Consider the following 27125-nt stretch of genomic DNA (forward strand, 5'->3'; position numbering starts at 1 on the left):
TCAAGGTTTTAGTCAGACTTTATTACGACACAAGGAGGAAAATACTGGGTTTAGAAACTAAAGCTAATCTTTCTATTAGGGTTATCTTTTTTATTTGCATTTCAATTGCTGTCTTCATGTCATACAGTTTAATTTAAACTGAACATTATGGATGTTTTCTTCCCAGTTTTTCAATAGAAATTCAGAAAGTATTGCCTCAGACTACTTACAATATTGGCAGTAAACATTTATAAGGGAAATAAAATAAGCTGAACCGGAATGAAGATGACAATTTTATATATTAACTACTTTCTTTTGCATTATCTTAAACATTGGCACCATTTACAGATCTCTTAAGTTGTTCGTAAATATTTGGAAGTCATTTAAACATGTCTAAAATTTTATTTCAATGAGCACCACAACTCTGGCAATCACTAGAGGGCGCCTGTAGGTTGTTCAACCCATTCTGGTCCCAGCACTCAATAAGCTCTACTACAGTCTCTGAGAAGGTCCATATAATCGATTTTTATAAATACTCCTAATCCTTCTTATTTCAATAAATACTGTTTGAAATGCATTTGGCCTTGCACCAAGTTAATGAGAACTTTAATTAAATCATGTTATATAACATAAATCCCACTAAGCATTGATAATTGAGAGATTTTAGTCATTTAAACTGTATCCTTTGCTTTTGTGCTTTTTTGTTTGTTTGTTTTTAGAATGAGCTACACACATTCTGTGGAGGAAAAACAAACATACTTAGGAGTTTCTTCTATCAGGGGATAGCAAAGCAAATTGGACCTTGTTATTTACTAAAAGAAAGCAAAATCCTTCCAGAAGAAAAAAAAATATGTGAAAGGTCAGACTTCCTTTTAAAAATATGATCACTGAATGATATAATGGTTTCACACTTCTATGGAGATCAATTAGGTGATTATCATTGCTGAGTCTGTCCAGTGCTAGTGAGATGAACCTCTGTAATCTAATGTAGGTGCAATTTGGTGGAGGTTGGGACATTGTGCATTTATGTAATTATTCAATGAATAACCAACGGGTCAGAGTGGGATTGGTGGCTTGTGGGAGAGAAGGTGGGGGTCGAGTGATAGTGGATGGCTATTTTTAATTTGTGGTTTTTTTGTTTGTTTGTTTGTTTTTTACAAACAATTTAGGGGTGTAAAAAAAAAAAGAATAAAAAAAGCAAAACAAATAAAAACAGAACAGATATTTCTGCCCAGCACTTCCTCCCACTACAACACACAAACATGTTCACACCTCCTCTTAGTCACTGTCATTCATAAAATATTGGCTGCATAAAAGGCTAAAATGTATTCAACCTAAAGGTATGTGACTAAAATATTATATTCTGCATGAAAAAAATACATATATTTAAGTGTATTTTTAACCATCACTCTCTGCACACCTTCCTCTCAATGTGACAGATGCCGGTGTAATGGGTTAGTCAGGACACAGAGGAATGACATCACACACTGAAAATAGAGATGAAAGTGATTTGTCCCATTTTCTGATTGACCTACAGCAGAATGTGGGTGGTTGGCCACCCCCATCCCATCATCCAGTGAAGTTATCTCCAGGATTCCTCCTCATTATGAGGTTAGTGTAAAGAAGAAGTGACAGCAAATCTACAGCACCTGGAGTCTTGTCTGGTATATGTATCGTGGCATCACTATTGCCTTCTACCAGCAGTACTCATCCATACTCAGTTTTAGCCTGTTCTTTTAGGATAAATTTGTTTTTGACACATACTATTACTAACTTTTCAGGCTACCGTTACTACTTTAGACCAGTCCACATATACTACACTGATAGCAATAATAGCCACTAAAGGAAAAGGCTAATATGTTGGAAGTATTAAAATAATAGTTCAACATTTTTGGGGAGATTATAATTTTTTGGCTTTCTTGAAAATAATTAGATGAGCACACTAGTAAAAATCTCATATTTGCAGGAAAGTATATGGATGAAGCAAGCAGTCATTTAGTTAAACTTTTAGCATAATAACAGGAAACAAAGGGAATTCTGAACATATTAAACACTTCATGAACACATCATATTGTATGTTGTTTCACATACAAAAGATAAAACAGGTTGAGGTTAGTGGAATTTTGCAAGTTGGGCAAAGTGAGAATTAGTAGACTAAGTAGTCTAACCAGCTACTCGCAACACATCATTTTTGCAAACCTTATCATTTCCTGCTTAGTCTAAGCTACATATTGCATTGAAAACAATCACAAAATATTTATTCATAAATCGGTTATTGAAATCATGAATTCAAAAAAGCAAACATTTTGATGATTCCATCCACTGAACTGATTTTTCTTGTAAACTAGGGCAACTCAATTATGCTATTAGTTTTAGATGATTAGTCAAACACAAAATTAAATTTGAACACTTCCTTTCATGCTCTGGGAAGTTGCTGTTGTGCTGTAAATATCTGTGGTTAGCAAGTAAATTTATACAGCTGAGAAACTCAGAGTTAGTTTCAACTATTCAAGTGAGTATGTTCGTTTAAACGAAGTGTACTTATGGGGGGTTGAGGCCACTGAATGGTTACTCTTTTATTTTTCGTAATTACCATTATTCTGAATGAGGTTTTAAAGGACAGAGAGTGAATTTAACCTGAAGCCAGTACACTGGTAGCTCAAGGCCCACAGATTAGTGACCTGATTTTCCCTTTAAAGCGCTTGGAGGGGCGTGTGCCTGTGTGTGTGTGTGTGTGTGTGTGTGTGCCTGCACTAAAATGAAGAGTAAATTTGTGTGCGTCTCAGAAGAGAAAGTGGGGTATTAATCATAAACTAACACCCCAACCCCCAAGCCCTTCACTATAAAGCAGGCCCTTGGACACTGATCCAAAGTCTGTTTGGTACTTATCCCTCTTTAATGTTTTTTCAGTAAGGATTTGGGTCAGGGGTGCTTGGAAGAGTGCATTCCAGTCAAAAGCCCCATCCTATCCAGACAACAGTCCAGATCCCTTTAGTTAACCACTTCCTAACCTCACACCTTCCTCCATAAAGTGAGACAGGTGTGAAAAGTCCTGCTTGGGCTTCAACACCACTGAGCGTGATCACCAAGAACTTAAAACTCTTAGTGCACCAATAGGATTACCTGTTGGTCGCACAAACAAAAAGATCATCTCCTCAATCACAGGGAAACACAATGGACATGCATGGATTATCAGCGTGTATACTCATTGTGATTTTGGAGATACATATGGGCTGTCACTGGCTGGATGGCTTTAAAAAAAAAAAAAGAACTTGCAGCTTTATGCGTTAAGTTTTACAAGATTATTTTATCTGTGTTTGACAACAGTAACATTTTGCGTTTTAAGGGGTTAGATGAGTTATATTATATCTGAGTTTTAAGGTAAAATAACCGTTGCGCTTCCACATTCATACCCTCTGAAGAGCATGGAGGATTGTGCCAAAACGACTGGCACATCAGTGTTCGTCAACATCAGTACTCAAATGCAATTATTTATGTCCAACACAATAAATTTCTTTTCTTTGTCTTTCTACTCATTTTATCACACCGTATAAAATGTCGCAACAATAAAAGTAATGAGATGCAGCTCTGTGGAGCTCAATTGTCTTCCTGTGTCTTATCCCTTGGCTGTGAGGCAACGGGGGGAATAAAAAAAATATAATCTCAGTAGGATGCTTGATTCCTGTGCTTGAAGAAGACAGTGTATATATGCTTGCGTATTAGGGAGCCGTGGGTGGATGGGAGTGACTCATCCTCATGACTGACTGAGACAGGAAGTGAGGTCACAGCTGGAAAGATTACTGAGGAAACCCACTCACTCGTAGCAGCTCCCCCGACGAGGGTCTGTCCTGAGGAATTTTCAGCAGGCAATAGTCAACAAAGCTGCGAAAGAGGTCAGACCTAGGTAAAGAGGACAGTGAGAAAGAAGTCAGTCTAGTCCTTCTTGGACTAATATTTTTAAAATGAGAAAAATCTTAAGTAGAAATGACAGTGACAAGCTAAAAAGCCATGCCATCTGTCCTTTTTGGCAATTAATGACTAATGTAGAAGGAGGAGCACAGCTCTTTGGTGTTTAATATATCAGTGACTTAAGTAGAACAATCTTGCATAATCTCTTAGTGTAGCCCCGAATGGGAACTATATATGGATTATGTAAATATGTGGAGCAATAAAAATATAGGCCAGTGGAGCTGTGGTCTAAATATCTAATCATGGTAATCTAGCACGGTAGATATACCACCATATGTTTTGTTTGCTGTTACGAGTTGTTAAGACAAAATAGACTGGAATGCTCTTTAGGTTTATTAAAATACACACTGAGGGTATACGACTGAGATCTCCCTCAACCTCTACTTCTCTCTCAGTTGCTAGCATAGATCCACGCCTAGTCTTGTAGGTCATGCGAATGTGTTCACAATCTGGCCTTGTGTTTGTGTATGAAGCCAATGTCTCTACTTGTCTCATCTGGATGTTGCTAATGCCTCGGGCCCCTGGAGCTCCTCCAAAAATACCACAACCCTGTGCTGTCCCACACAATCGCTCACCTAAAGCACGATACTAGAAATCAAGACTAATTTTACAACAGATGTCATAGGCAGCAAGTTTTAACTTTAAAGAACTGCCTTGCCTCACGTTTCTCATGACCTGCTCACAACACTCGTGCCTACTTAAAAGTTTAAAAAGAAACATTGTTATTTAATGAACGCTTGCGTGGAACTGATGCACATGTTCTCCTACAGTATGAGGCAGGTAAACGGTTGCATTCAGCTACTCCTGAGGAGCTGTGTGACAGAGACAAATTTTTACAACATATTACAAGGAACTCCTGCACGACACTGCATACCTAGGACATCACATGCATACCATGGCAGAAGTACACAGGAGTAAATTACAGGGAGAACATCAAGCACAGGGTTAATATTTGATGAGTGCCGTTTCCCCAATGACAATCATACCACACATGCTGTGGTTACAGCAACTCAGAGGAGCAGTAGCATATTTGTTCCTTTGCTAAATTCCTGCCAGTGTCTTGCATTTTTTGCTAATTGAGATCACCTAGTTCTCAGTTCATACATGCTGCTGAATATGTATCCGCTTTTCTTCTGTTCCCAAATTATTCCTTTACTACCAAGATTGTGCTAGCTAATACTGAGCCCATTGTTCATACAATAAATATAAAGATATAAAAATATTACATAGCTTATATAGCATTTATTCATTAACTGAGAATAAAAAACATAAAAAGCTAAGCTATGGTGGCTTATGTAGAGTGCTTGGATTATTCTACTAACTAAGCCAACTGTATATTGAATAAATGATTTCACTTCTTATAGTCCTCCAGATAAAAAAAATGTATACCTTTTATGATGAGATTTGTTTTTAAACAGTAATTCATTTAAGCTTTTTTCTTGAATTTACATAAAAGCATATCAGTTTTAAATGCTGTTTCTCAGTTTTTTAGATGCCATAAACATTTCATGACAATATCTAGCAGCTCCGCTGGTCTTGTCTGACAATGTGGGATATATTGGTGATGCAAAGAGACAGCAAAGAGCTGTTTAAAACCTGCTGGCCTAAATTAAATTGCTAAATTTTTTTTGATGTCTGGAAGGACATTCCCTAGAGAATCTATTAGCTTCCGCAGTCATGAGCTGTGAGGCTGAAAGCTGCATAAAATAATGCATAAAGCAAGCTGTTTTCCCATATTTAGAACACCTCATACGTGCATGGAGGAATATATTTGTATATTAGTATGGCAAGCTTAAAGTGTGATTTAAATTACTTGGAATAACAGGAGAATAATTGTGCTGTTTTATTTAGATGCTGCCTTAAAGCTCAGCAGAAATGGTGTGGGTAGCTGCAGCGTGTTTCTTTGGTAGCTGTTTCCCAGGTAATTACATAAGAGACTTAGAGTGTGCCCTTGCACATGGCCTGTCGCAGGGATCACAGGTCATGCAGATTAACACAGGGATGTCTTACTCTGGCTGAACCCTGACTGGAATGGACTTTAATGTTCACGGTTGACTGGATGCATTATATCAGTGGTTATACTGGATTTTTTTGGGGTGTGTATGGTAATTTTGTAACATCAAGGTGCTAAAACTTACCACTCATTGGACTGCAGTGTGGGAGAGTCGTTCTGGGCAATGTGATATAAGGCACTCATGGCATTCATGTTGAACAAGGGTGGTTTACGTTCCGCTAAAATGAGAAAGGATGTGACAATAACATATACAGTGTGCACATTTTCGCATCAGCTTCTCCTTGAATGAGGGAGAAGCTGAAGTCTAAAAAATAAGTAGTACAAACAAATAACTTTTAATCAGCTTAAGTCTGCTGAATTTCAGTCTGAGCCAATAAATGTATTATTTGACCAGTGGGTAGGTGTTTGCTCACCCAGTTCAATACAAGTGATCCCCAGTGACCAGATGTCCACTTTTCCTTCATACTGGCCCTCGTCCATGGCTAGGATCACTTCTGGGGCCATCCTGAATACAAAGGCAGACACGCGCACACATGCGTATGCACACACTTTATCAAGTATGGAAAAAATCCATGAAAATGTTATAATCTTCTAAGCTTCTCAGAGTTTTTAAAGACTCTGGTATGCTGTGATAGCAGCTTAGTTTTTGGAATATATGTTTCTATACTTGTGTGACAATTTTTCGTATGCATGACTACTAGTCCACCAGTATATGGGATGCCTTTGTTTACCATTAAAGCTGCTGTGAATATGTGAGTGAATATTTTATTTTAGTGCATAAGAAATTGAAAGCCAATTGCGGAAAACTATCAATATGAATTAAAAAAAAACAAACTTGTCAGTTCTTTCTCAAACTGAATTAATAATGACTAATATGTTGCAGATGCAGCATGTTAGTCATGTTAGTCACGTTAATCACTGCTTCCAATGTAATGAATAAACTTTCTCATGGATTTTATGAGAACTGCTATTTGCTTGTTTAGGCATATAACCCACATATTAAACTGCTTTCACGTTTATGTGTCTATCTAGGTGCATGACTCTAGAACAACAAACATCTGCCAACAACAATGTCTAAATAAAATTGGCAGAAAAACAGAAAAAAAAAGACATAAAATAGCTCATTTGTACTGAACATGTGCAAGATAAAGAAGAAACTTAATCTTCTCTTCTCTGAAGATGAGGTTCCATGTTTGTCTTGTGTGTACTGACCAGTAAGGTGTGCCCACAAAGGAGTTGGCAGGTGAGGCAATGGAGGCGGAGCCAAAGTCAGCCAGTTTGACTTGACCCAGCTCGGTCAGCAGGATATTACCAGCTTTCACATCTCTGGATAAGGGAAAAGAGCAAAGACAGAAAAGAGAAAAAGTCACATTAGCTCCACTTATATATTATGCATATGTGCCAGGTGACTTATATGTGCCAAGTTAGTCCTACCTCCAATCAGGCAGTCCAGTTTTTATTCACTTTTGACCAACACAACACAGTTGGGTATTTAAAGATGTCATGTTTGATTTGACATTTTAAATCTATGCCCTTTGAAACTTAAAATGATACAGAATAGTAAAAAGGATTTATTTGATGTGGTTGTTGGATGCCAATCATATCTTCCCACCATAAAAGATACAACTGTGTACAGCAATAAGGTGGGAAGGTGATGTCCAAGAGTGAGTAAGTATAGACATGATGTTTTACAACTTAATTAGTAAACACTGCAATAAATGAAGAACGTAACTGTCTTATGTTATCATGTTCCATGTTTTCACTCTATGTTGCCTGTAAGCAAAGAAAGAAGTAGACTCACCTGTGAATCATATTATGGGAATGTAGGTAAGCCAGTCCTAGCAAGGCACCATGGGTAATGGCAGCAATTTCCATTTCTTGGAGTGGTTTTTTATGAACTATGGAAGAAATAAGTACAACGAATGGATTGAGCGGAAATAACATGAATGATTCAAATAGTTATTTCTATCCAAGATTGTGGAAGTGCAGACTTCATGTGCTCAGCTCTGGAAAGCACAGTATCATGGCTTTAATAATTAAGACCAACTGTACTGATCTGTCCACACACTGCAGTAATAAAGTAATCCCAGTAAACAGTTGAGTTTCCTAAGCTGGCACCCTGAGTCCTGCTGTTCTAAAAATTGTGCCAAGGCAAAAGGTCACTGCAGAACTACGACTGAGAATTTTTATATAAAGGCTAAACTCCCCAAAACAGTCTGGGAACGACTGTCACAACTGTGTACTCTGTCAGTAGTGAGTATTTGCATGGGTGTTTAAAATAAGTCAGTAGCTTCAGGAGAGGGAATTCAAGCTCTTAAAAGTGATATAGATATTTTTTGCCAGGCGCTGAAATCTAAGAAACAAATATGTTTTCCATCTGCGATGGAACAGTGGTTTAAAATGTAATACTATTAAAGCAGATTACACATTTACATTACATTATCTTGCTCCAGTATTCAAGGACGCAAATGGGGAGAGTGACCCTAAGCATACAATCACAGCAAGTATTTAGTAAGGCCCACAAAATGAACCAAATAATCACAGAAAATTGGAGAACATGAGGTTTTACAAGTTTTTAAAGATAATTGCAGTTATCTGATAGCAGGCAGTTCCTTATTTTTTGGCAGTCCAAAAAGATCCTCAATAAGGTCAGCAGTCATAGTCTACTTCTGCTCCTAAAACAGCTTAAATTAGCTAAAGGGCATACTTTACAGTGCACAACCAAGCTAAAACACCAAAGTTACTTTTCATTAGTTTTGTTTTGACAAGTTTGGGGTTTACAAAAGTTTCAGGAGTGACTTCCTGGAAAAAAATGTTAACACTTCCACCCTGTTACTGACAAAAAAGCCATTGTAAAATTATGAAATATCTGATTGTATTGGCATATCAAACACTGATAAACATACCCTCCAGTAAATCTGATGCAGAGCCCAGACAGTACTCCATCACCAGCTGAAAGAGAAAATAGTTAAACCTCAAATAAAATGGAAACTAATCACTCACATGGAATGAGCACCATCATAAATTTTAATTAAAGCTTTAAGTCAAGTTTGTGAAAAGTCCAAGTCTAAAGAATGTAGAGGAAGTGGGCGTACAACAGTTAGCCACAACATTAAAATCAAACAGAAAAGTGAAGTGACTAACACTTATTATCTTGATGGCAGAGGTCTTGCATAACAGGACAGTGTGTAGAAATAGCTCAAGCCCTAGCCTCTAAACTCTGCACATTCGAAACTGGTCAAACATCAGTGGGATCTACCAGAGCAGGCACAACCCGCAGAAGCACCACCCAGCAATCTGCAGCCAATGTTCTTATGACAGACACCAGAAGCCCCAATGGGACAGAGTTGATTTGGCAGTGCACTGTAGGCGGTTTTGATGTTGTGGCTGATCAGTGTACACAAAGAAACATAAGTACACAGTAGGAAAACATATCGAGCAGGACATGAAAACAAAAGAATGTAAGTAAAGAATGAGAGAGAGCAGAAGAGAGAAAGATAAATCGAGTATCCTGCCAGACTTAAAAAAAAAAAAAGAGGAACTTGAACAAAAAAAAAAGAGGATGTAGAAAAGGATCTACAAACCCAGGCAGTGTTGTCTTTCAAGTAGCAGCCTTTGTACTCAATTGTGTTTGGGTGTCGCAGCTGTCCCAAAAACTTGACTTCCTTAATGATGTCCTGCCACTTCTGCAAAAGGAAAGAATGATTCCAGCCTTTAGGTACTATTAAACTAACACTTAACTAAGACTTTAAATACAATGCATTAACCAGTGACAGATATTTTACATCTGTATCTCTCTCGCTATTGTCTATTGACAGAAAGGTTTTCTTTAAAGGCACTGCACCAATATAAATAATAAACAAACTGAAAGCTGGCTCCACTTCAACTAGTATGGAAAAGTTTGACAATAGCTTGCAAGTGCCCTCACACAAAACCATCACTCACTGTTTTATAAAAAGATACAAGTTGACTAAACCACTGAGATGTGGGCTTGAGTTCAGCTGAAGAACAAGCTGTGATCCCATAGGATGCCTTCTGAAATATGCTTCTGCCTAAACATTTCCAGCAGTTTTCTTGAGGTAGACACATGTTTGTTCCAAGCTTTGCATCTGGTGTGAATAATTATCTTCCATTATTTTCACATTATTTCTGTTCCTTCAGAGTAACTAACCACCACATGAGACATCTCACAACTTCACAAGCATAGCATCAAGCTGTGTGAAGTAGCAGAAAATGATGTAATGCTGCTTTTTGCATTCTGAGCTATACCTCCCACATCATAGAAAAAAAAAAAGGTTATCTGACCAAACCTAACCAAATGCTCACTTGAGGTTTTTCTTTTTTTGGTCCTTCTGATATGGTTCCACAGACAAAATCATCTAAAACTGGTGCATTCACATTGTATGTGCCATGTCTACATTTTCCAGCATGTATATTTTCTTACTTCAGTAGTCTGCTTGCCATTATAGGACATCTTTTTGATGGCCACCACCTCGTTGGAGTAGGAGTTCCGAGCCTGAGAGAGAAAATAGAAAAGATCACACTCTATTAAGGTCTTTAAACACGAGGTCTAAATGCTTAGGAAAAGACAGCACACACGAAGACAAATACAGTAAACCTCCCACAAGATATAACAAGGCCTCATGTTTGTTTTTGTCATTTTTTTTGTTTGTTTTCGGTACCTTTTTGGTACCCGTTTGGTCCCCTAGCCACAAAGTTATATTGGCATTCCACAACATAAACATACATATAGATTCAAAAGTGATCTTAATGCCCACAGGGTAACTTTTGGTCTTCTATTATGTGAAAGTTAACCTCAAAAGGTCACTACATAAATATTATAATTATAGAAAAAACAAAACACAACATGTACTGTACCTAAAAAGCACGAGCTATAGCAGCCTGTTATTGGACAGTGGTACATATTAGTTCAGGGACCAATCTAATGTAAAACATCCAAGTGCAAGTAAACGTAAATACTTACTTTAATCTAAAATAAATATCCACCTGAACAACGTAAATCAGGTGAGGTTTATCTACAGCCACTTTAAATGTTTGAGTTATCTGTCTACATTTACATGTGCATGATAAACCCATGGTGTTAACCTCTGAGGCACTTTGCCTCAGGGACAGCTAGGCTGTGGCTCAGCCTAAGCCCTTATCTGAGCTTCATCCCACTTACAATTGAATGGGAAATTCATGTTGAGATTCAAATGGAATTACAGTAACAGGAGGCAAGAGAGTATTCCCATTTGACTTTTTTTTTCCAGATTAATTTGATCCCAATGATTGCCTGTCAGTTTATGCACAAGAGCATGCATTCCTCTTGTGATAGGATACAGCTAGATGGCATTAGATATGAGGAAACAAAAATCAATCAAAACTAAGAAATTTAAATAGGCTAATTGTATTGCTAATTGCATTAGAAGGGAATGTATTACTAATTACAATTCTTTAATTCAGCAACCATTATCAGGGTGTGTGTGAACCTCTTGTTGGTGTTGGGTCTGTGTTCTCAGGAGGTAATTTCCCCTTGTTTCCTTCTGTAATGGGAGTTACTCGTTTGTCTTTACACAAGCACAAAAGCAGTCACAGTTATAGTTAGGGAATTTATGTATTTGACAATGCACATTTACTGTGGTAACTACTGTATTTTTTCTCCTATAGTCATTACTTTTACAGATTCAGACTAACTTCAAAAAGAAAACAAACAAACAAAAGGTGTCCTTTGAGTATCCACTTTCTAAAATTCAGGTGAGAGAAGCTCCGATTAGCCACTAGTAATAGATAACAGCAAGTGATTTGTACTGATTCATCTCTCAGGCAAAAATTTATACTAACCTGTCTTCAGGTTGGAGTGTATCAGAATTGGTTAAAAAAAAAACAAAATAAAAAAAAAACAACAACCTTACCTGCTTTGAATAGAAAATATTGTGACGTTTAAATAAATACTGTTCTTAAAAGATATAATAAATGAGCATAAATGAAACATAAGGGAGTAAGTAGTAGTAGTTTTTGTAAAGCTGTAAACATGAGTTGCCATTGACAATGATTTTAGAGTATCGTATGTATCGATTTTGTATAACACAATAAAAACTTTTTTTTTTATCATAATGTATCCTTAGTTCAATCACTGAAAAAATAAAGCTATTTATTTAAAGCTATATACAGGATTTAGACACACACAGGAGATTGTTAGGCAGACGGACATGGGTACTAGGACTACTACTGATGTACTGGTTGTGTGTACGTGTACATGACATGGGACAGTAAAGCCCTGGCAGTCAAGAAAATCCTCCCCCTTCTACTACTTTGTATTTATATATCAACAGAACAGCTGTCTTGCAAGGCAGGGAGGAGGCTTATCGCCCCTAGTCCTGCATCTGGAGGAAAAGGGAGAAAGGAGGAGAAAAAGGAGAATACAAGATGCTTTTCATTCCCTCCTCCATGCAGCTTTAATATCAAAGCTTGATGAGTAATTAGTGATGATGAGATTAATAAGAAACAGAAAAAGTGCTGAGAGAGGATCTGTCTCCACTTAACTGCTTTCAAAGAGCCATAATGTGGTGCACTACATTTACAGGATACATATTCCTTTATTCAGCAAGAAATGTAAGTATGTGTATATGTAACTAGCTAATAACAATGATAAACTGCAATATATAATGTTAGAAGTGTTTATGCAACTTCTTAAATGATCCAACCACTTTTGCTGTTCTTTCAGATCTGTATCGCTAAAGCTGCAAAACTCAAATTAAGTGCTTTAAATCTTTCTCAAAAAGAATAATTTCTAATTTACTTCAAGGCCTTTGAAAGCCAGAGTTACCATAATTGTGAACTGATACTTACAAAGTAGACGGCCCCAAAGCTGCCATGGCCGATCTCATGCAGGTCACAGAAAACGTCCTCTGGGTCATCTTTGAAGAAGAGGTCTGCCAACTCGGGGTCCTTCGGTACTCCTTTCCGTGTGGACGACGGCATTATGTGCTGGACATGGGCTAGGCGCCAGGCACCGCACTCACATACACGCTACTTCTGCTACTACCACCACCAAATATCCACGACGGGTCCGGCATTGGCCAGCTAGACCTGGGAAAAAGAAAGGTCAAGAGAATAGACTATTAGGCTGATATTTACTGCCGTGCACTGGATAACAACACATTTGTTTCCTAGCATATATGCTAAAATTAGATGCATTTACACCCAAGGATGGTTGTTGATACTTGTGAACATCCAGACACTGTTTGATTTAATGTCACTTCACAGAATATCCTTATTTCATGTGCAATATGCAGGGCTTCTTTGAGTATTTTCATTAGTGCTTCTCATTGACAGCTGATAGGTGATAAGACAGGAAAAAAATTAATAAAAAAATGTTTGCTAATAATGACGATGATAGCCGTCTAGTCCTGCTGCTCATCACACACAGTCACACTTACATACACAGTCACACGCACATGTTTGACAGCAGAAGTTGAGTCACTGATGCATCATTTCCACACATGGACATGGTGCCCGCGCGCACACACAAACACACTAATGCTGACTGTTTTGTATCACAAGGCTGCAGCCAGGCCATCAAGCGTGTATGCATCCTGGACACCCTGCTCCAGTTAGCTTCGTTGAACATGCAACACACATTCACACCCATGCACGCAGTCGCACAGCATCTCTCTGATACCAGTGTCTCTCATTCTCTCCCTCTCTCTTTCTTTCTACCATGAAATCTGTGTGCACATCAGCCAGATGCAGCAAGTAAATCTGGCTCCAAAGGCCAGCCCCACACAGAGAAAGCTGACATACAGGCAGAGGCAGCAAGACACACAGGCACCCAGGCCAAGACACTAAGCATCAGCATCATCCTAATCCTCTGCTCTTAAAGGGATCTAAGCCATTGCACCCACTCCAAAAATATCAGTCTTAAAGGCAAAGTCCTGAGCCCTCTGTTCCATAGCACCAGACGCATAATGATTCCAGCCTTGGGGTTTTGAGTATGGACAGAAATATGTGTCACTAGGCTTCGTGTATGTTTTGGTTATTGGAATTTCGTTTGAGAAACATGGATTTTTTTCCAACACGTGGCCACAAAAAGCTAAATAACAGCTTTTATTGTACTTTAAACTGTCCACTTGATGTAACCAGGAAGCTACTGTCAGCTTCTTGTGCTACTCTTGATAAGTTTTTCCACAGATATACTGGGCTGATGACACTACCCAATTCAATGTAAAGGATATGAGCTTGGACATAAGTAAGTTTTAAAGACTTTTGAAATATCAAAGTAAGTAAAGTGAGTGGTTTGCAGCAAAAAAGACTTGTTGCTGTGCTTCATATTCCAAAATCTAAATATAAATCAAAATATACAGTGACACTGCCCACAGTCTATTTCAGTGAATGTTAGAAATAATGATGAAGAAAACCACAATGACACACATGCTGCTTCTTATGAACTTCTGCATATAGAAAGGTCTCCTGGAGCACTGTGACAGCCTGCTGCCATTTAAAAAGCTGCCGTAACATCTCAGCTTTGGGTAAATCAGTTGTGCTGATGCTGTAGCCTGACTAAAATCAATTTCATGGCATTTAGCCCTGGCTTCTCTTGAAGAATGCTCCACAACATTCTTGTAAGTAGCCACAGATTTACACATAAACAACGGCCATGGTTCCAGTTTATCAGCCTGTATAAGGTGAGAGATCATACATGCAGGTTTACAAATTAGTTTAAGGCATCTATTGGTCATAGAGGGTTTTTTTCTCAGAAACATAAAACCATAATATGGCTTCTTCATGACTATAATAAAAATCTTACAGTTGATGAAGTGTGTACAATATATGTAGCTGTTTGTACACAAACTTATACTGTGCAGTTTCTGGTGCATAATGGTTCAGTAAAAACTTGGTTAAACAGCTCGAAGCTCTTTGTGATCTCATCAAATATCCAATCAATGAGCTTTTTCAATAATGTGGGTTGTAAGTTAAACATTAGTACTATTTTATTAATGTGTATGTTATATTTATTCCAACATAAAAGTGCAATAAAAGAATATAAATCAGTTTAAGAAACTTGCATACATCGCCTTATATCTGGATGCATGTGTGTGCAATGTTTATGCTTACATAAACACATATATACAGCAGTAAGTATTTAATTTGTTTTTCCTAAGTGCACCTACAATATGAACCTGTGTGTGTCCATGTCTGTGTTAGTGACTCTGAAACATTTGTCTGTGTGTCTCCTGGTTGCATCAGCCCCGTCTTTCTCTCATCTCTCCTGCTGAAGCTCTCTAACATAACTACTAAAAAAAAAAAAAAAAGCCTGACACAACCTCCATCTCACCTTTCTCCCCACACCCACAGCATATAGTGCACATAAGTACAGATATACATGTACATACCCTCACTATGATGCATTCATTACTTGGTACAGGGTAACAAAAACGAGAGGGGGGAGAAAAAAAAAAGTCCAACAGAGTAAGTGGGCTTTACCCGAACTCTGAAAGCTGATCTAAGCCACAAAGATGGAAACAGTCAGGAGATTGTTCTAAGAGACAAAAATGAAGCAAATGAACACCAAATTCATGTGATCACTCCAGAGACTGAACACCACCTTCTCTCGTTCTTTTCCATTCTTCCTCCTCCAGTCTCCTGAAATGTGTGAAGTGATGCAATGTGGCAACAACAGGTTGTAACTCAGGGGGCTTCGTAAAGCTGTTACTAGCCCAGCAAAGCCCAGTGTTTGGACAGTTTGCTGTGTGTGTGTGTGTGTGTGTGTGTGTGTGTGTGTGTGTGTGTGTGTGTGTGTGTGTGTGTGTGTTTTAAGGATCTATGAATGGCATTGTTCTGAGAGAGCTGATTAGGCAAATGGCTCAGACAGATTAAATGCTTGTGTGTGTAAATTTTTTACAACATACTCATAGCCACATTTTCAAAGAATGACACTATACATATGCGTAGGTGTGAATCTTTTTGCATGTGCAAAAATAATGTACACCTAGTGTGTAAATGGGATGTGTGTGAGGCCCGGGTGGGTAACTAGGCTACCGGATTTGCTATATACAATAAGCTATACATCATAAATACAAATTATGTGCAAAAGAGATTATGTGATTTATGCTAATCTGACTAGTACTTACACAAACACAGCTTCACTGAAGAATTTAATATGTTTTGAAGAGCAATTAGAAGGATTTTCCACTAAAATTCTTCATAGTGAGTTCATACATGAATTGGCAGTGTTTGGTCCCAAAAAATTCAAAACATACCGTTTCCAGGCAGGGGTTAGCATTGACAAGCTTTTATCAGGTATTACCAGTAAAAAATCCTGTCATGATATTTACAAATGTAATGTATTATCTTTCTAGTGCACATATTTGTAAAAAAATAAATAAATAAATTAAAAATTAAAACAACAACAGTGCTTATATCTTGATACACTACACCAACAAAACATTTATTCTAATAAATGATTATATTCTTTTAAACAATACCTGAATAATAGACTGTGCAAGGGCATAAGAATTAACTGGGCTACCACATAGACATATAAGAGAGAAAAGAGGAAACAGAATTGTTTTGTATAATTGATATTATTGATAAATGAAAACAGATGACAGCTTCACAGAAATATTGAGTGTCTTCTGTGCAAAAGGTGAATAAACTAATTCTGAAACCCATTGTATTGTACAGGAGTTATTAAAAAAGTTTCTAAGATCGTATCAATAATAATCAATAAATGACAGTATCAACGTGCAGATCTCTGATGATCTCTCCTGGACTGCAAATACCACGGCGGTGGTAAAAAAGGCCCAGCAGCGTCTCCATTTTTTGAGAGTGCTCAGGAGGAACAACCTGGAGGAGAGGCTGCTGGTGACATTCTATAGAGCCACCATAGAGAGCATCCTAACGTACGGCATAACAACATGGTATGCAGGGTGCTCAGTTGCAGACAGGAAAGTACTGCAGAGGGTCATCAACACAGCCCAGAAGATCACTGGCTGCTCTCTGCCCAGTCTGGAGGCCATTGCAAACTCTCGGTACCTCAGCAGAGCTGGCAATATCATTAAGGACTACTCTCACCCCAGTAATCAACTGTTTGAACTATTACCGTCAGGCCGACGGTACAGGTCACATAAAACCAGGACAAACAGATTCAGGGATAGCTTCTTTCCCAGAGCTATCACCGTAGTAAATAAGCACAAAACAATTGAACCTGCTTAACTTTACCATACTTGCCATTGTCACTACATTATGCTGCTATTCATACTATCATTATATTATGCTGCTATCCTGTATATATCGTACTTATTATTGTCTGAGTACTTCAGTTGTTCTATTGTACTTTTTATATTTTACATTTATATTTATTATTGCATTTTGCACCAAGGGAGTGGCACTCCAATTTTGTTGTACTTTGTACAATGACAATAAAGGCTATTCTATTCTATTCTATTCTATTCTATTCTATTCTATTCAATTGCCTGAAAAAGAGAAGCTTGGAGAAAGAGGAACATTTTCTTTGCATGCAGTCATTTACAGTAGGTTCACGTCTATCTAAAGTCATGTGTGCACAAATGAAGTACATGCTTCTGAGGTTGTTTGTGTACATTTATATCACAAATGCAGGTATGCACTAATGTATCTATGTTTATGTTTACACATGGATAAACAGGGTACTGTACACAAGCATGTATCTGCACCAATACATCAATGAGAGCACACAATTGCCCATATGTTTCTGTATAGCCAGGGGGGTTTAGCAGCTTACTGGCCCTCCTCCCAGCTTTAGACAGGAACAGGAATTAGACAGACTGTGGGAATTCTTACTGGGATTCAAATCACCAGCTCTAATCAGAAACGGAAAAAAAAATAAGCAGAAAATCCACCAAACTGTACACTGAGGCTAGTCCTATGGTGGGTATGTGTGTGAGAGTGAAAGAATAAAAATTACGTAATAATCCAGTTCTCTCAACTCCTATCATGACATTATAGAAAGCGGGCTTAGAGCCTTAGTAGTGTGTATTAGTGTAGTAGTGTGCGCAGATAGAGCCTCACATCTCACCGGAGTAGGAGAAGGTCCTTGGAGGATACGGCATTTGTGTGTGTGACATGTGCATGCATGTCTGTGTTTATGCCTCTGCATGGCATAAAATGGGTCAACCTTGTTATTGTATGAATAATATAAAAGCCTACTTAAATGCACAATCCAAGGTTGTATAGTGATGACAAGCCAAATTAAAGCTACAGATGTGATAACACTCTTTCTTATTGTGGAAAGTCTGTGAAGTGTATGTTCTGAATCAACACAAATGGCCATTTAAGGATAGACTACATATATTTGGCACCACCTCAATAGTACAATAGCTTAATTTGAATGGCAATTCTCCAGACTGCTGCCTGGCCACTGAGTTCAGGCAGATGTAGTGAACTGATGACTCTAAAGCACAGGCAGTTGTGGAGTCCCCACTGAAGCACAAGCCTGAGGGTCATTTTGACCTGTCCTGAGGTTGAGCAATGTTAAAATCAGGAACAAGTAGATAAAACTCCAAATGCAAGCATCAAGCAAACTGCCACCATCAACTATTAAGTGCATTATCTTTCTGCAATTTCCATGGTGCACGGGTAGACTCCACAAAGATGCACACATGCAACCGGCACCCTTCTCTCATCAAAGGAAGCAAAGTCTACCTGCTTCTATATGCATAATATTAGACAAATCACCCACCATAACATAACATCAATTAATAAAGGATTGGTGGAGAGACCAATAATAAAAAGGATAGATAACGTATTTGAAGAAATAGGTGTCAGGACTGTCAAAAACAGGTATATCAGTATTATTGGAGCTTTCAGTTTAAGCTCAAGGGTTATTTTTTTGTTTGTTTTTTAAGGACAGATTTTGCAGTTTGTAGCTCTTATCTGTGTACTACAAATAACCCATCAAATTAAATTTATTATGGGCATGATATTCAGTCAAACAGAATCTAATATTCTGACACATGGGGTTATCAAGCAAGATTAGCAGTCTGTTGGTTTGGTGAACAGAGTGGCCTGGAATAGAGTGAAATTCGAGGCCTAAATTATTGTTGCAGTCTGTCTCTGTTCACAGTTAATTCATCTTCTTTCAAATGGTAGCCATACTCATGAGGACGTATGCAGGAAGCATGAAGAGTTAGGCATATTATATAAAATAAACACAAAAAACCTTTCATTTCATTCTCATATGAAGCCATGACACAAAGCTGCCAAGGGCATTAACATTTAATCAGGTGGCAGAATCACCTCAGGCCATGTGAGCCCTTGTTTTCCTATGAAGAAAGTGAAGACATGAAACATTTGCAGCTAAAGTCAAAAGTTCACTCAGTTTCATCCTCGACACCTTGCCAGTTACATTTTTAAGCAGTATTTGTGACCTGTCTTATGGACCTGATTGTGAAGCAGCTCTCTAAAGTGTGAACTTAACAGATTCTTTGCCCTTGAGCTCACAAGACTGACAGTGAGGGGAAGTCGAGACATTTCAAATAAGTCTTTATCCTTGCCTAGAGAGGCGTTCTGTAACCAAAATCATTCCTCTCTACCACACCCAATCCCCACAAGCTTTTTTTCCTATCCAATCAGGGTGTGACTCAGCAGCAAGCTTTGCCTACGGCACAGAATGTACACTCACTCACACGCGCTTTCCTTTTCACTGCTTCCAATGATGGCTGTGGGCTCTCTGTGTAAAGATGACAAGTTGGCAGAAGGATTTACATTTTTGCCTAATTCATAAAAGACTGCAAACCACAGACAAACCTCAAGTTCTTCAATCGCTACAGCTTAGCGGTGCCCGAGCAAAATGACTTTCTATGGAAAACTGAAAACAACTATGGTATAACAAAGTAAACCAAACAAAAACGTTCCTTTTAATGCAACCCTTGTCCACCAAATTCAACTGCAGTACTTAATCCGAGTCATTTCAAAAACACAATCACCATGACTATAGAAAAAAAGAACAGTGATGTAGCTGTGACATAACATGAACTTTCATTTTAATTTAAACTGCTGTTAACTTCAAAACTGGTCCAGGCAAGAAAGTTTTTTTTGCATGTCACAACCATAGGAAAAATTCTTGCAAATCAGTGTGAAAGAGAGGTGATTGGCTGTTAAGTACATCAGAGAGCCAGCAGGGCAGAAGCTTTCAATATTGACCCAGTTTGCATTTGGCTGATCCCTGTGTCATCTGTCTTAACTGTAACATGAAGGGGATTTCTGACACACAAATGAATTCATTGTATTAAAAATAAAATTAAACAAAAAATAAAAAACTGCTCATAGACAGATCGTCATAATATGCAAAAACAATACATCAAACAGCCTCAGAGAGTCAAATACATAACCTACCTGTAGAAATGTGTTGAGGGGTGTGTAGGACTAGCCTGTCTTCCCTCTCTCTTCTCGGTTTAAATCCAGTGTTGCATTTTTTCAGATGCCCTCATGACTGGTGGAATACTGCTCCTGGGGTTTAAAAAAAAAGAATAAGAAGCAAAAATAAACAAATAAGATTTTGGGTGGGATATTTTAGACACTATGATTATTAATTTGATCTCATATCATTAGCTTCACTCTGAAAGTGCCTACTTTGTCAACCATTTAGTATTTTTTCCCCATTTCACAACATTTTACAGTCTCAACAAGCATCTGAACTACATTTTATATCATCTTCCTTACCCTAGAGTACCAAAGGGTTGTTCATTGGCTCATAAAACAAGAGAGGAGGAAAGTAATATTTACCAGTAAGAACCATAAGGAATTCTCTACAGCCATAGGTGTAGTGCTCACAGAGTGTACGGTAACAAAGGTCACTAAATCATCACTGAGCGTAAATAATCAAAAGTGTAAAAATTTAAGTTCCATTGATTGATTCATCAGGTCAACAGCATATATATGAGATACACTAAATTATAACTGGAACCTTGTCATAGGTGCACTCTGGAACTGAAACAAATAGCATGACACATCTGATAACAGCAGATGGTGAAATGACTCAACAGCCAATGAAAATCTTTTTAGTGATAGATACTTATTATGTTCTCAGTTTCGGGAAAGATGGCAATGTAATTTCCATAACAAAAACAGAAAATTTAGTGGAAATGTAATCTGTGTACATTTTCTCTAAAAGGCGGGCGTAAGATGTTTTTTGCCTTAAAATGCTCATTGGTATAACTTTATTCAGTGCAGCAGTAAAAATACAGCCGCCATCTTCATGTATCCACAGTCTACCTTTATGCAGAATGACAGATACAAAAACCATGTTCATGTTGAGTGATTTTCTACACCCACTTGGCCATTTTCACAGGGAGCTCGAGGTCTATGCCAGACTACAGTCAGCTGACAACATCTCAGGCTAGATATCCGAGCATTTTATATGAAGAAGTGCTTCCTATTTTGCAGACAAATGCATCTTCTTTCAAATACACGAGTTCAAGGACACTACATACAGTGCTTATGGACACAAGCTTTTGCAAGCACACCCACAAGCAAGCATAATATTTTGTTTTCATCCACGTACACACACAGTATTACACATATAGTCGATTCACACATACACATCAAATCTGAGAGAGTTGTTCTGACAGCAGAGCGCTGTCAGCTACTGGCCTTTATTTCGTTCTGACAAGCAGGTGGAACAGCATCAACTACCAGTGAATCCAACCTCACCCCCAACTACATAATCATTTTGAGACGGGCACACAATAAAAATCAATTGTTGTCTTGGACAATCAAGATTTACAGTAGATCTGTTATTTAGGACACAAATGACACTGTGACCTTTTTGTTTGAGCAACCGAATTCCTGTGTCTAATCAAACTGGAATGAGTCCTTTCCTCATCTCCTCCGCCTCCCACATTACAGCCATTTTTACCCTTCTCTCTCTCTCTGTGTCTTATTGGTTAACCCCCACTACTTCCTCCTCTCTCTTTTTGATGGTGCCGAGTGGCAGATTGGACGCTCAAAGGAACCACATTCAATAATAAAACAGGGAGAGGGGATTCAGAGATGAGAGAAGAGAGATAAAAATGTATTGTGCCCCTTCTGAGTGTCCCTGAATGATTTATAACACAACTGACGCTTGCATGAGCCTCTGGGAAAGTTGTGGCTGCACTTCTCCTCCTCCTCGCTTAATCCACCCGGCTTGGCATTTATGACCAAGCAACAATGAAAAGAAAAAGATGTACAGTCTATGTAGTGGGAATAAGTATAACAGTACAGGTTTATTTGCATCTTTTATTTGAGTCTTCGAGTTCTTGACGAGGTCAATTTTATTTGATGGACTGATAAGAACATAAAGGCAGCATTGTGAGTGTTTTAAAGAGGTTTCGATTGTCTTCACTTTGAAATAAAATAATGCATTTTACACTGATGTAGTGTACTGTGTGAGCTATATAAGGGCTTTTAAAATACACTAATTTGAAATGAGTCAAAATTTTGTTCAGTTAATTATGTGACATGGCTGTACAAATTGTCATAATTTCATTGAAACAATCTTTTATCAAATTGGATTGCTGAATAATTATCTGTTAACTGCGCAATTAGTTAATGGATTAAGGGTTAGAGGTATAAACACAGAATATGCATGCAGACTGTGAAGATACTTCATTTGAATAAAAAAAACATGAATATTTTATGTACAGTACAAAAATGAAGAATAAATCAGCAGAATGAGTTACAATAGATAAACCCTGTTGTCACAAGCAAACATAATCAAGTCTTAAGGCAATTTTGTAAATACTGGTCCTTTACACATTTTATGTGAATGAAACAGAAAAGAGGTCATATTAAATTTAAAAAAATGAAAGTTAAACTGGAATGTCTCCTGGCCTGGTGGCTTAGAAGCATACTGCTGCAATGCCAACCAAATGTTTCAGAGCATTCAGTGGGTGTGCATGCATGTGAGTCGTGGTGTTGGAGGAAAAGAAGGTTATAAAGGTTAGCGGGACAGCTGCAGCATGACATGATGAAATGTGCTTTAACAAAGAAAAAAAAAAAACAGAAAAATGGCTGAGACTAAGGCACAGAGCATGTGGTCATGACTTAAACAGTAAAGTAAAAAAAAAAAAAAAAGGATTAGGGATATTGTGGGTTTGTAGAAGATAAGTTAAAGAGTGTGACAGCCCATGTGAAAAGTTTCTGATTTTAAGGCTCTTAACTAGTCCATGCTCACCATGTACAAACATAAATGAGTGAAATACTGATCAAATTACTTCTTATTCCAAGTTCAGAAGAATTAAGGTAACATATGCTCTGAAAAACATGCATAACACCATCTCTGACATTTTATGTTAACATTCTTTCATAAACTTCATTAGTGTGTTGCCTAGAAATCAAAATCCTGAAATCCATCTCTTACTTTCTGTTCCTCCTGTTATGACACACTGTGATATGAATCAGAAATCTTGAGTCACATGTTGTCAATTTCCAAGACACAACTTAGCCAACAAAAACTGCTTCAACCGCCTAACATTGCATTTCTTGTTTTTGGTAAAAATAAATAAAATAAAATAAAATAAAATAAAATAAAATAAAATAAAATAAAATAAAATAAAATAAAATAAAAATTCAGAAACGGCTTTCAAGGTGATTGGCCAAACAATTCATCAAGTGAGATGTCAGGGTGTTAAACATGGACTTTGTCCAACTTTAATCCCCTTTTGGTTTCAGTTTTTAGATGTAAAAACAAAATGTCACAAAACTGGTTGTAGACGTTATAAACAATGACATCACTTCCTTCATGGAAACCTGGGGAATTTTGTGCAATCTAAGAACTGAAAGCACGAGAAATGGTCTCAGTAGCCAACTTTTGAATTATGTGCATAATTGGAGCACTAAAAACCAGTTAGGCTAGTTTAATAGTTCATCCTTCTTTTTTGAGTGTTGATTTTCCTAAATTTAAATGAATGACACTAAGACTCAAAGTTTACAAATGTAATCAATGACTCCCAGTGTGGCTGAGGATGACTGAGGTGGGTTTTTGATGAGTCATTTTGGAGTTGTGCTTAAAATCATGTCCCATAGTGACACACCGCTTTAAATAAAGCCGAGGCAACCAAAATACGAGGCTATTTCAACAACACGAAAAATTCTTCCCGGATGAAAATAAACTAATCCAACGAGATAGAAAGAAACTAAACATTATGTTCTGATTATTCTGCCAGGGTGGCATGGTGTGGATTTTTATAGCAGTGACTCATTTTCACACAGTGAAGAATACACACATACACATACATAGTTTATGCTGTAAAGCAGGATTTGGAGACTTCAGGGCAGCTCTCATCTCAAGAGCTTAGTGGCACTACTGAGACATGCATGCATACAAACGCACACACGCACACAAGACTGTTACCTTCTCAGATTAGTTTTAAGCCTAATGCCAACATAAATGTAGGCGTTGGTGAATTGAGGGACAAATACTAGACAAATAAGTGGCCCATCCACCGACCTAAACCCTGGGCCAATTCTTACTCATTAGTTTATTTGAAGTGATTCGCTCTTGTTGCCTTAAAGCAACAACAGATCAGAACCTCACAGTGGGTACTTTATTTGTGGTTTAGATGACTTATGATGAACTCTGCACAGATTACTTTGATGGACCTCTACATTTCTATCTCGCTTAAGCACCGTGGGGATGAAGTACAGATTAGAGATGAGCTACTGTGCCTACGATTGTGACTTAAAGTAATGCAGAGACAACAAATGTAATCGGCAGCTTTATCAGCAGAATGGGTTTTTTTGTTTTTGGGGGGTTTCCTTTGTGTGAATGGAAAAAAAAAAAAATGTGGAAGACTTTTGGTCAGTAATCACATCCTTAAAGAAAAAAGGGAAAAAACTAAGTCCCCACGCTATAAAAAACTATGTCTGGATCGCCATAACTTTCACAGGAAGCATTTTAAAAATCATGCATAGAGCTAGAAAACGCTCCGTCGCATTTGTCAGCTCTAGGTAAGAGTGTCTGTTTACTACTGTGTGAGGGGGAGAAAAAAAAAGAAGAAGAAGAAGAAGAAGTGTTGTTACGCTTCCTTACCCTGAAAATTCACATAATGTAAAATAAGGATGCAAGGATAGGGGAAAAACATCTGCAGAAGTCTTGATTTGACTGGCCCAAAACCCTCACAAAAAACCCCAACAAAAAACAAAGGATTCATGTTCCCTGTAACACAAACACTAAATAAGAATGGTGTTAACAGAAGCGCAAGATGAAAACATTTTTAAAGTATACTCCAAATAATATCAGCTGGATGTTCCACAACACTTGTGGATGATATTCTGCAGTCAGATGATTGAAACTATTTAGAGGGGGGCAAAAAGGCACCGCTCAACAACAAAACTGTATTCCAGCTGTGAAACATAGTGGAGGCCAATATCATGGCTTGCTACCCCAGGGCCTGGATGCTTTGCAATAACTGAAGAAACTTTGAATTCAAATCTGAATCAAGAAATTTTACAAAAAAAAATGTCAGAGAGGGTGAGTGATGCAAGACAATTACCCAAAACTCAAAAGCAAATGAACAACACGATGATTTAAAGAAAAAGAGAGCACAAGAGAGACAAATGTCTTGTTTACCAATGGCCGCTGTGCCATGACCTGAAGAGAGCTTGTCAATCAAGTCATCCAATAAGTAAGCCAAACTCATATTTTACAAAGATGATTTCTCATCAAAACAGCTTGGGTTCACTATATTTTGTTAGTAATCAATGCCAAAAACTGGTTATTCCAAATGGTAAAGGATTCAAAAACTTTTTTTCTTGCAAATGCACTGCCAGAATACATAGCAAAAACAGGTTTAAGAACCAGCATTTAGACAGAAGATAATGTCACTGGGTCACTAATGGCGGTGTATAAAGTGCGCTATACTGTGTCTCCAGACAGCTTTTTTGATCATTCAAGACAGAAAAACTTTGAATAAATCTCTAATTGTAAAATAATGCCACCCAAATGTTCCCGGTCACTACTGTCATTAACACATGTTGATAATCTTAAATTCTTTCGGCCTTTAAAGATATTCACTGTTAAAATGCATTTTCAAAACAGCCATGAAAGTCCCTGAAAGACAATGCTTCAAAGCATCAGACTCTGTGCTGTACTTTTAGTGAAGTGAAATTGAAGGCTGATACCCGTATGTTCCAAAAGGTCAAAGCGCAAGTATGTGTAAATTGTGTGTGACATGGGTCCAGTGTTTTGAGTGAGTCTAGTGCATAAGAGATAATGTTACCAGCACATTGCTGCAGCTACTGTGAAGTACATGCCGAAAGGGGTGATTAAGTTACTGTAATCAACCATAAAGTGCCAAGACATGCCAATTCACTGTAACCAAAATAAGGTCCTGGTTCATCCAATATTACCATAGTGTTACCCAGTCCCTCTATTTAAGCAGAATTGGTCAGAACAGAACCTAAGACTTTAGTTATCTATTAGCAACGAATGCTATGAAATTTATTCCATTACTTCATTTCTGTTTATGCTCTTACACAATACTGAAGTTGAAATCCTGCCTCTGAAAGAGGCATATTGTACTTTATATAAGCCTGCAATTATTGCAATTTCAATCATTTTAAAAATTCACCTCCAGCAACAATGGCCCTAATGTTACTCGCGATGTCTATTACAGTAGAACGGCTCTCAATAGTCCCAAGTTACACAATGCACACTTGTGACAAAGCAGAGGAGGACGGCCCTTTTGTGTCTTGCAGCTTTGTAGGTCAATGGCAATTTTAATCTCCACATTGATGTAGAAAAGCCATTTTAAATTATGTAGACCTACAGAGTGTTATGTAATGAGAATGGAACAAGCACAACCAAGACACATAAAACCTTCACACATGAGAATGTTTTGGAGGCCTATTATATCTTTGGCTTTAGGCCTCTTAGACTTGAGAGGCCTAAAAACGTAATCTAATCTAAGACGTGGAGAGAGTAGTGATGAAAATGTATTGAAAATTTCAATAAACAAACAATTAATTCATTTATAAAGTAACTGAATGGAAAATAAAAAGATTTTCAGATAGAAACATTTTGCATTTAATGCCATGTAAATTTAAATCTTAAATTTAAAAAAAGTTTAATTTCTGTTTGACAATGTGTATTGGAATAAAAAAAGTAAATGCAAGACAAAAAGATTTCTGTGAAGATAGAAAT

The 27125-nt window shown here is 37.6% G+C and overlaps 1 protein-coding gene across 5 annotated transcripts in view; it reads right to left on the reverse strand.

Annotated features, from left to right (window-relative positions):
* taok3a (TAO kinase 3a) overlaps positions 1-27125 on the reverse strand; it is a 63087-nt gene that overhangs the window by 17807 nt on the left and 18155 nt on the right. For 4 of the 5 annotated variants that reach the window (XM_006803871.2, XM_006803872.3, XM_006803873.3 and 1 more), the window contains exons 2-11: positions 20336-20449; positions 12812-13051; positions 10407-10478; positions 9547-9648; positions 8869-8914; positions 7764-7860; positions 7175-7288; positions 6376-6467; positions 6087-6180; positions 3798-3879 (exon numbers count right to left, since the gene is read on the reverse strand). In XM_006803871.2, coding sequence (XP_006803934.1) covers positions 3798-3879; positions 6087-6180; positions 6376-6467; positions 7175-7288; positions 7764-7860; positions 8869-8914; positions 9547-9648; positions 10407-10478; positions 12812-12943 — 831 coding nt within the window. In that variant the 5' untranslated portion in view covers positions 12944-13051; positions 20336-20449. Of the gene's footprint in view, positions 1-3797; positions 3880-6086; positions 6181-6375; positions 6468-7174; positions 7289-7763; positions 7861-8868; positions 8915-9546; positions 9649-10406; positions 10479-12811; positions 13052-19626; positions 19671-20335; positions 20450-27125 lie in introns of all 5 variants that reach the window. The other variant, XM_006803874.2, reaches the window with a different exon arrangement.

The sequence above is a fragment of the Neolamprologus brichardi genome, chromosome 12, assembly GCF_056152115.1.
Source record: "Neolamprologus brichardi isolate AB-2024 chromosome 12, ASM5615211v1, whole genome shotgun sequence".
NCBI classification, from domain to species: Eukaryota; Metazoa; Chordata; class Actinopteri; order Cichliformes; family Cichlidae; genus Neolamprologus; species Neolamprologus brichardi.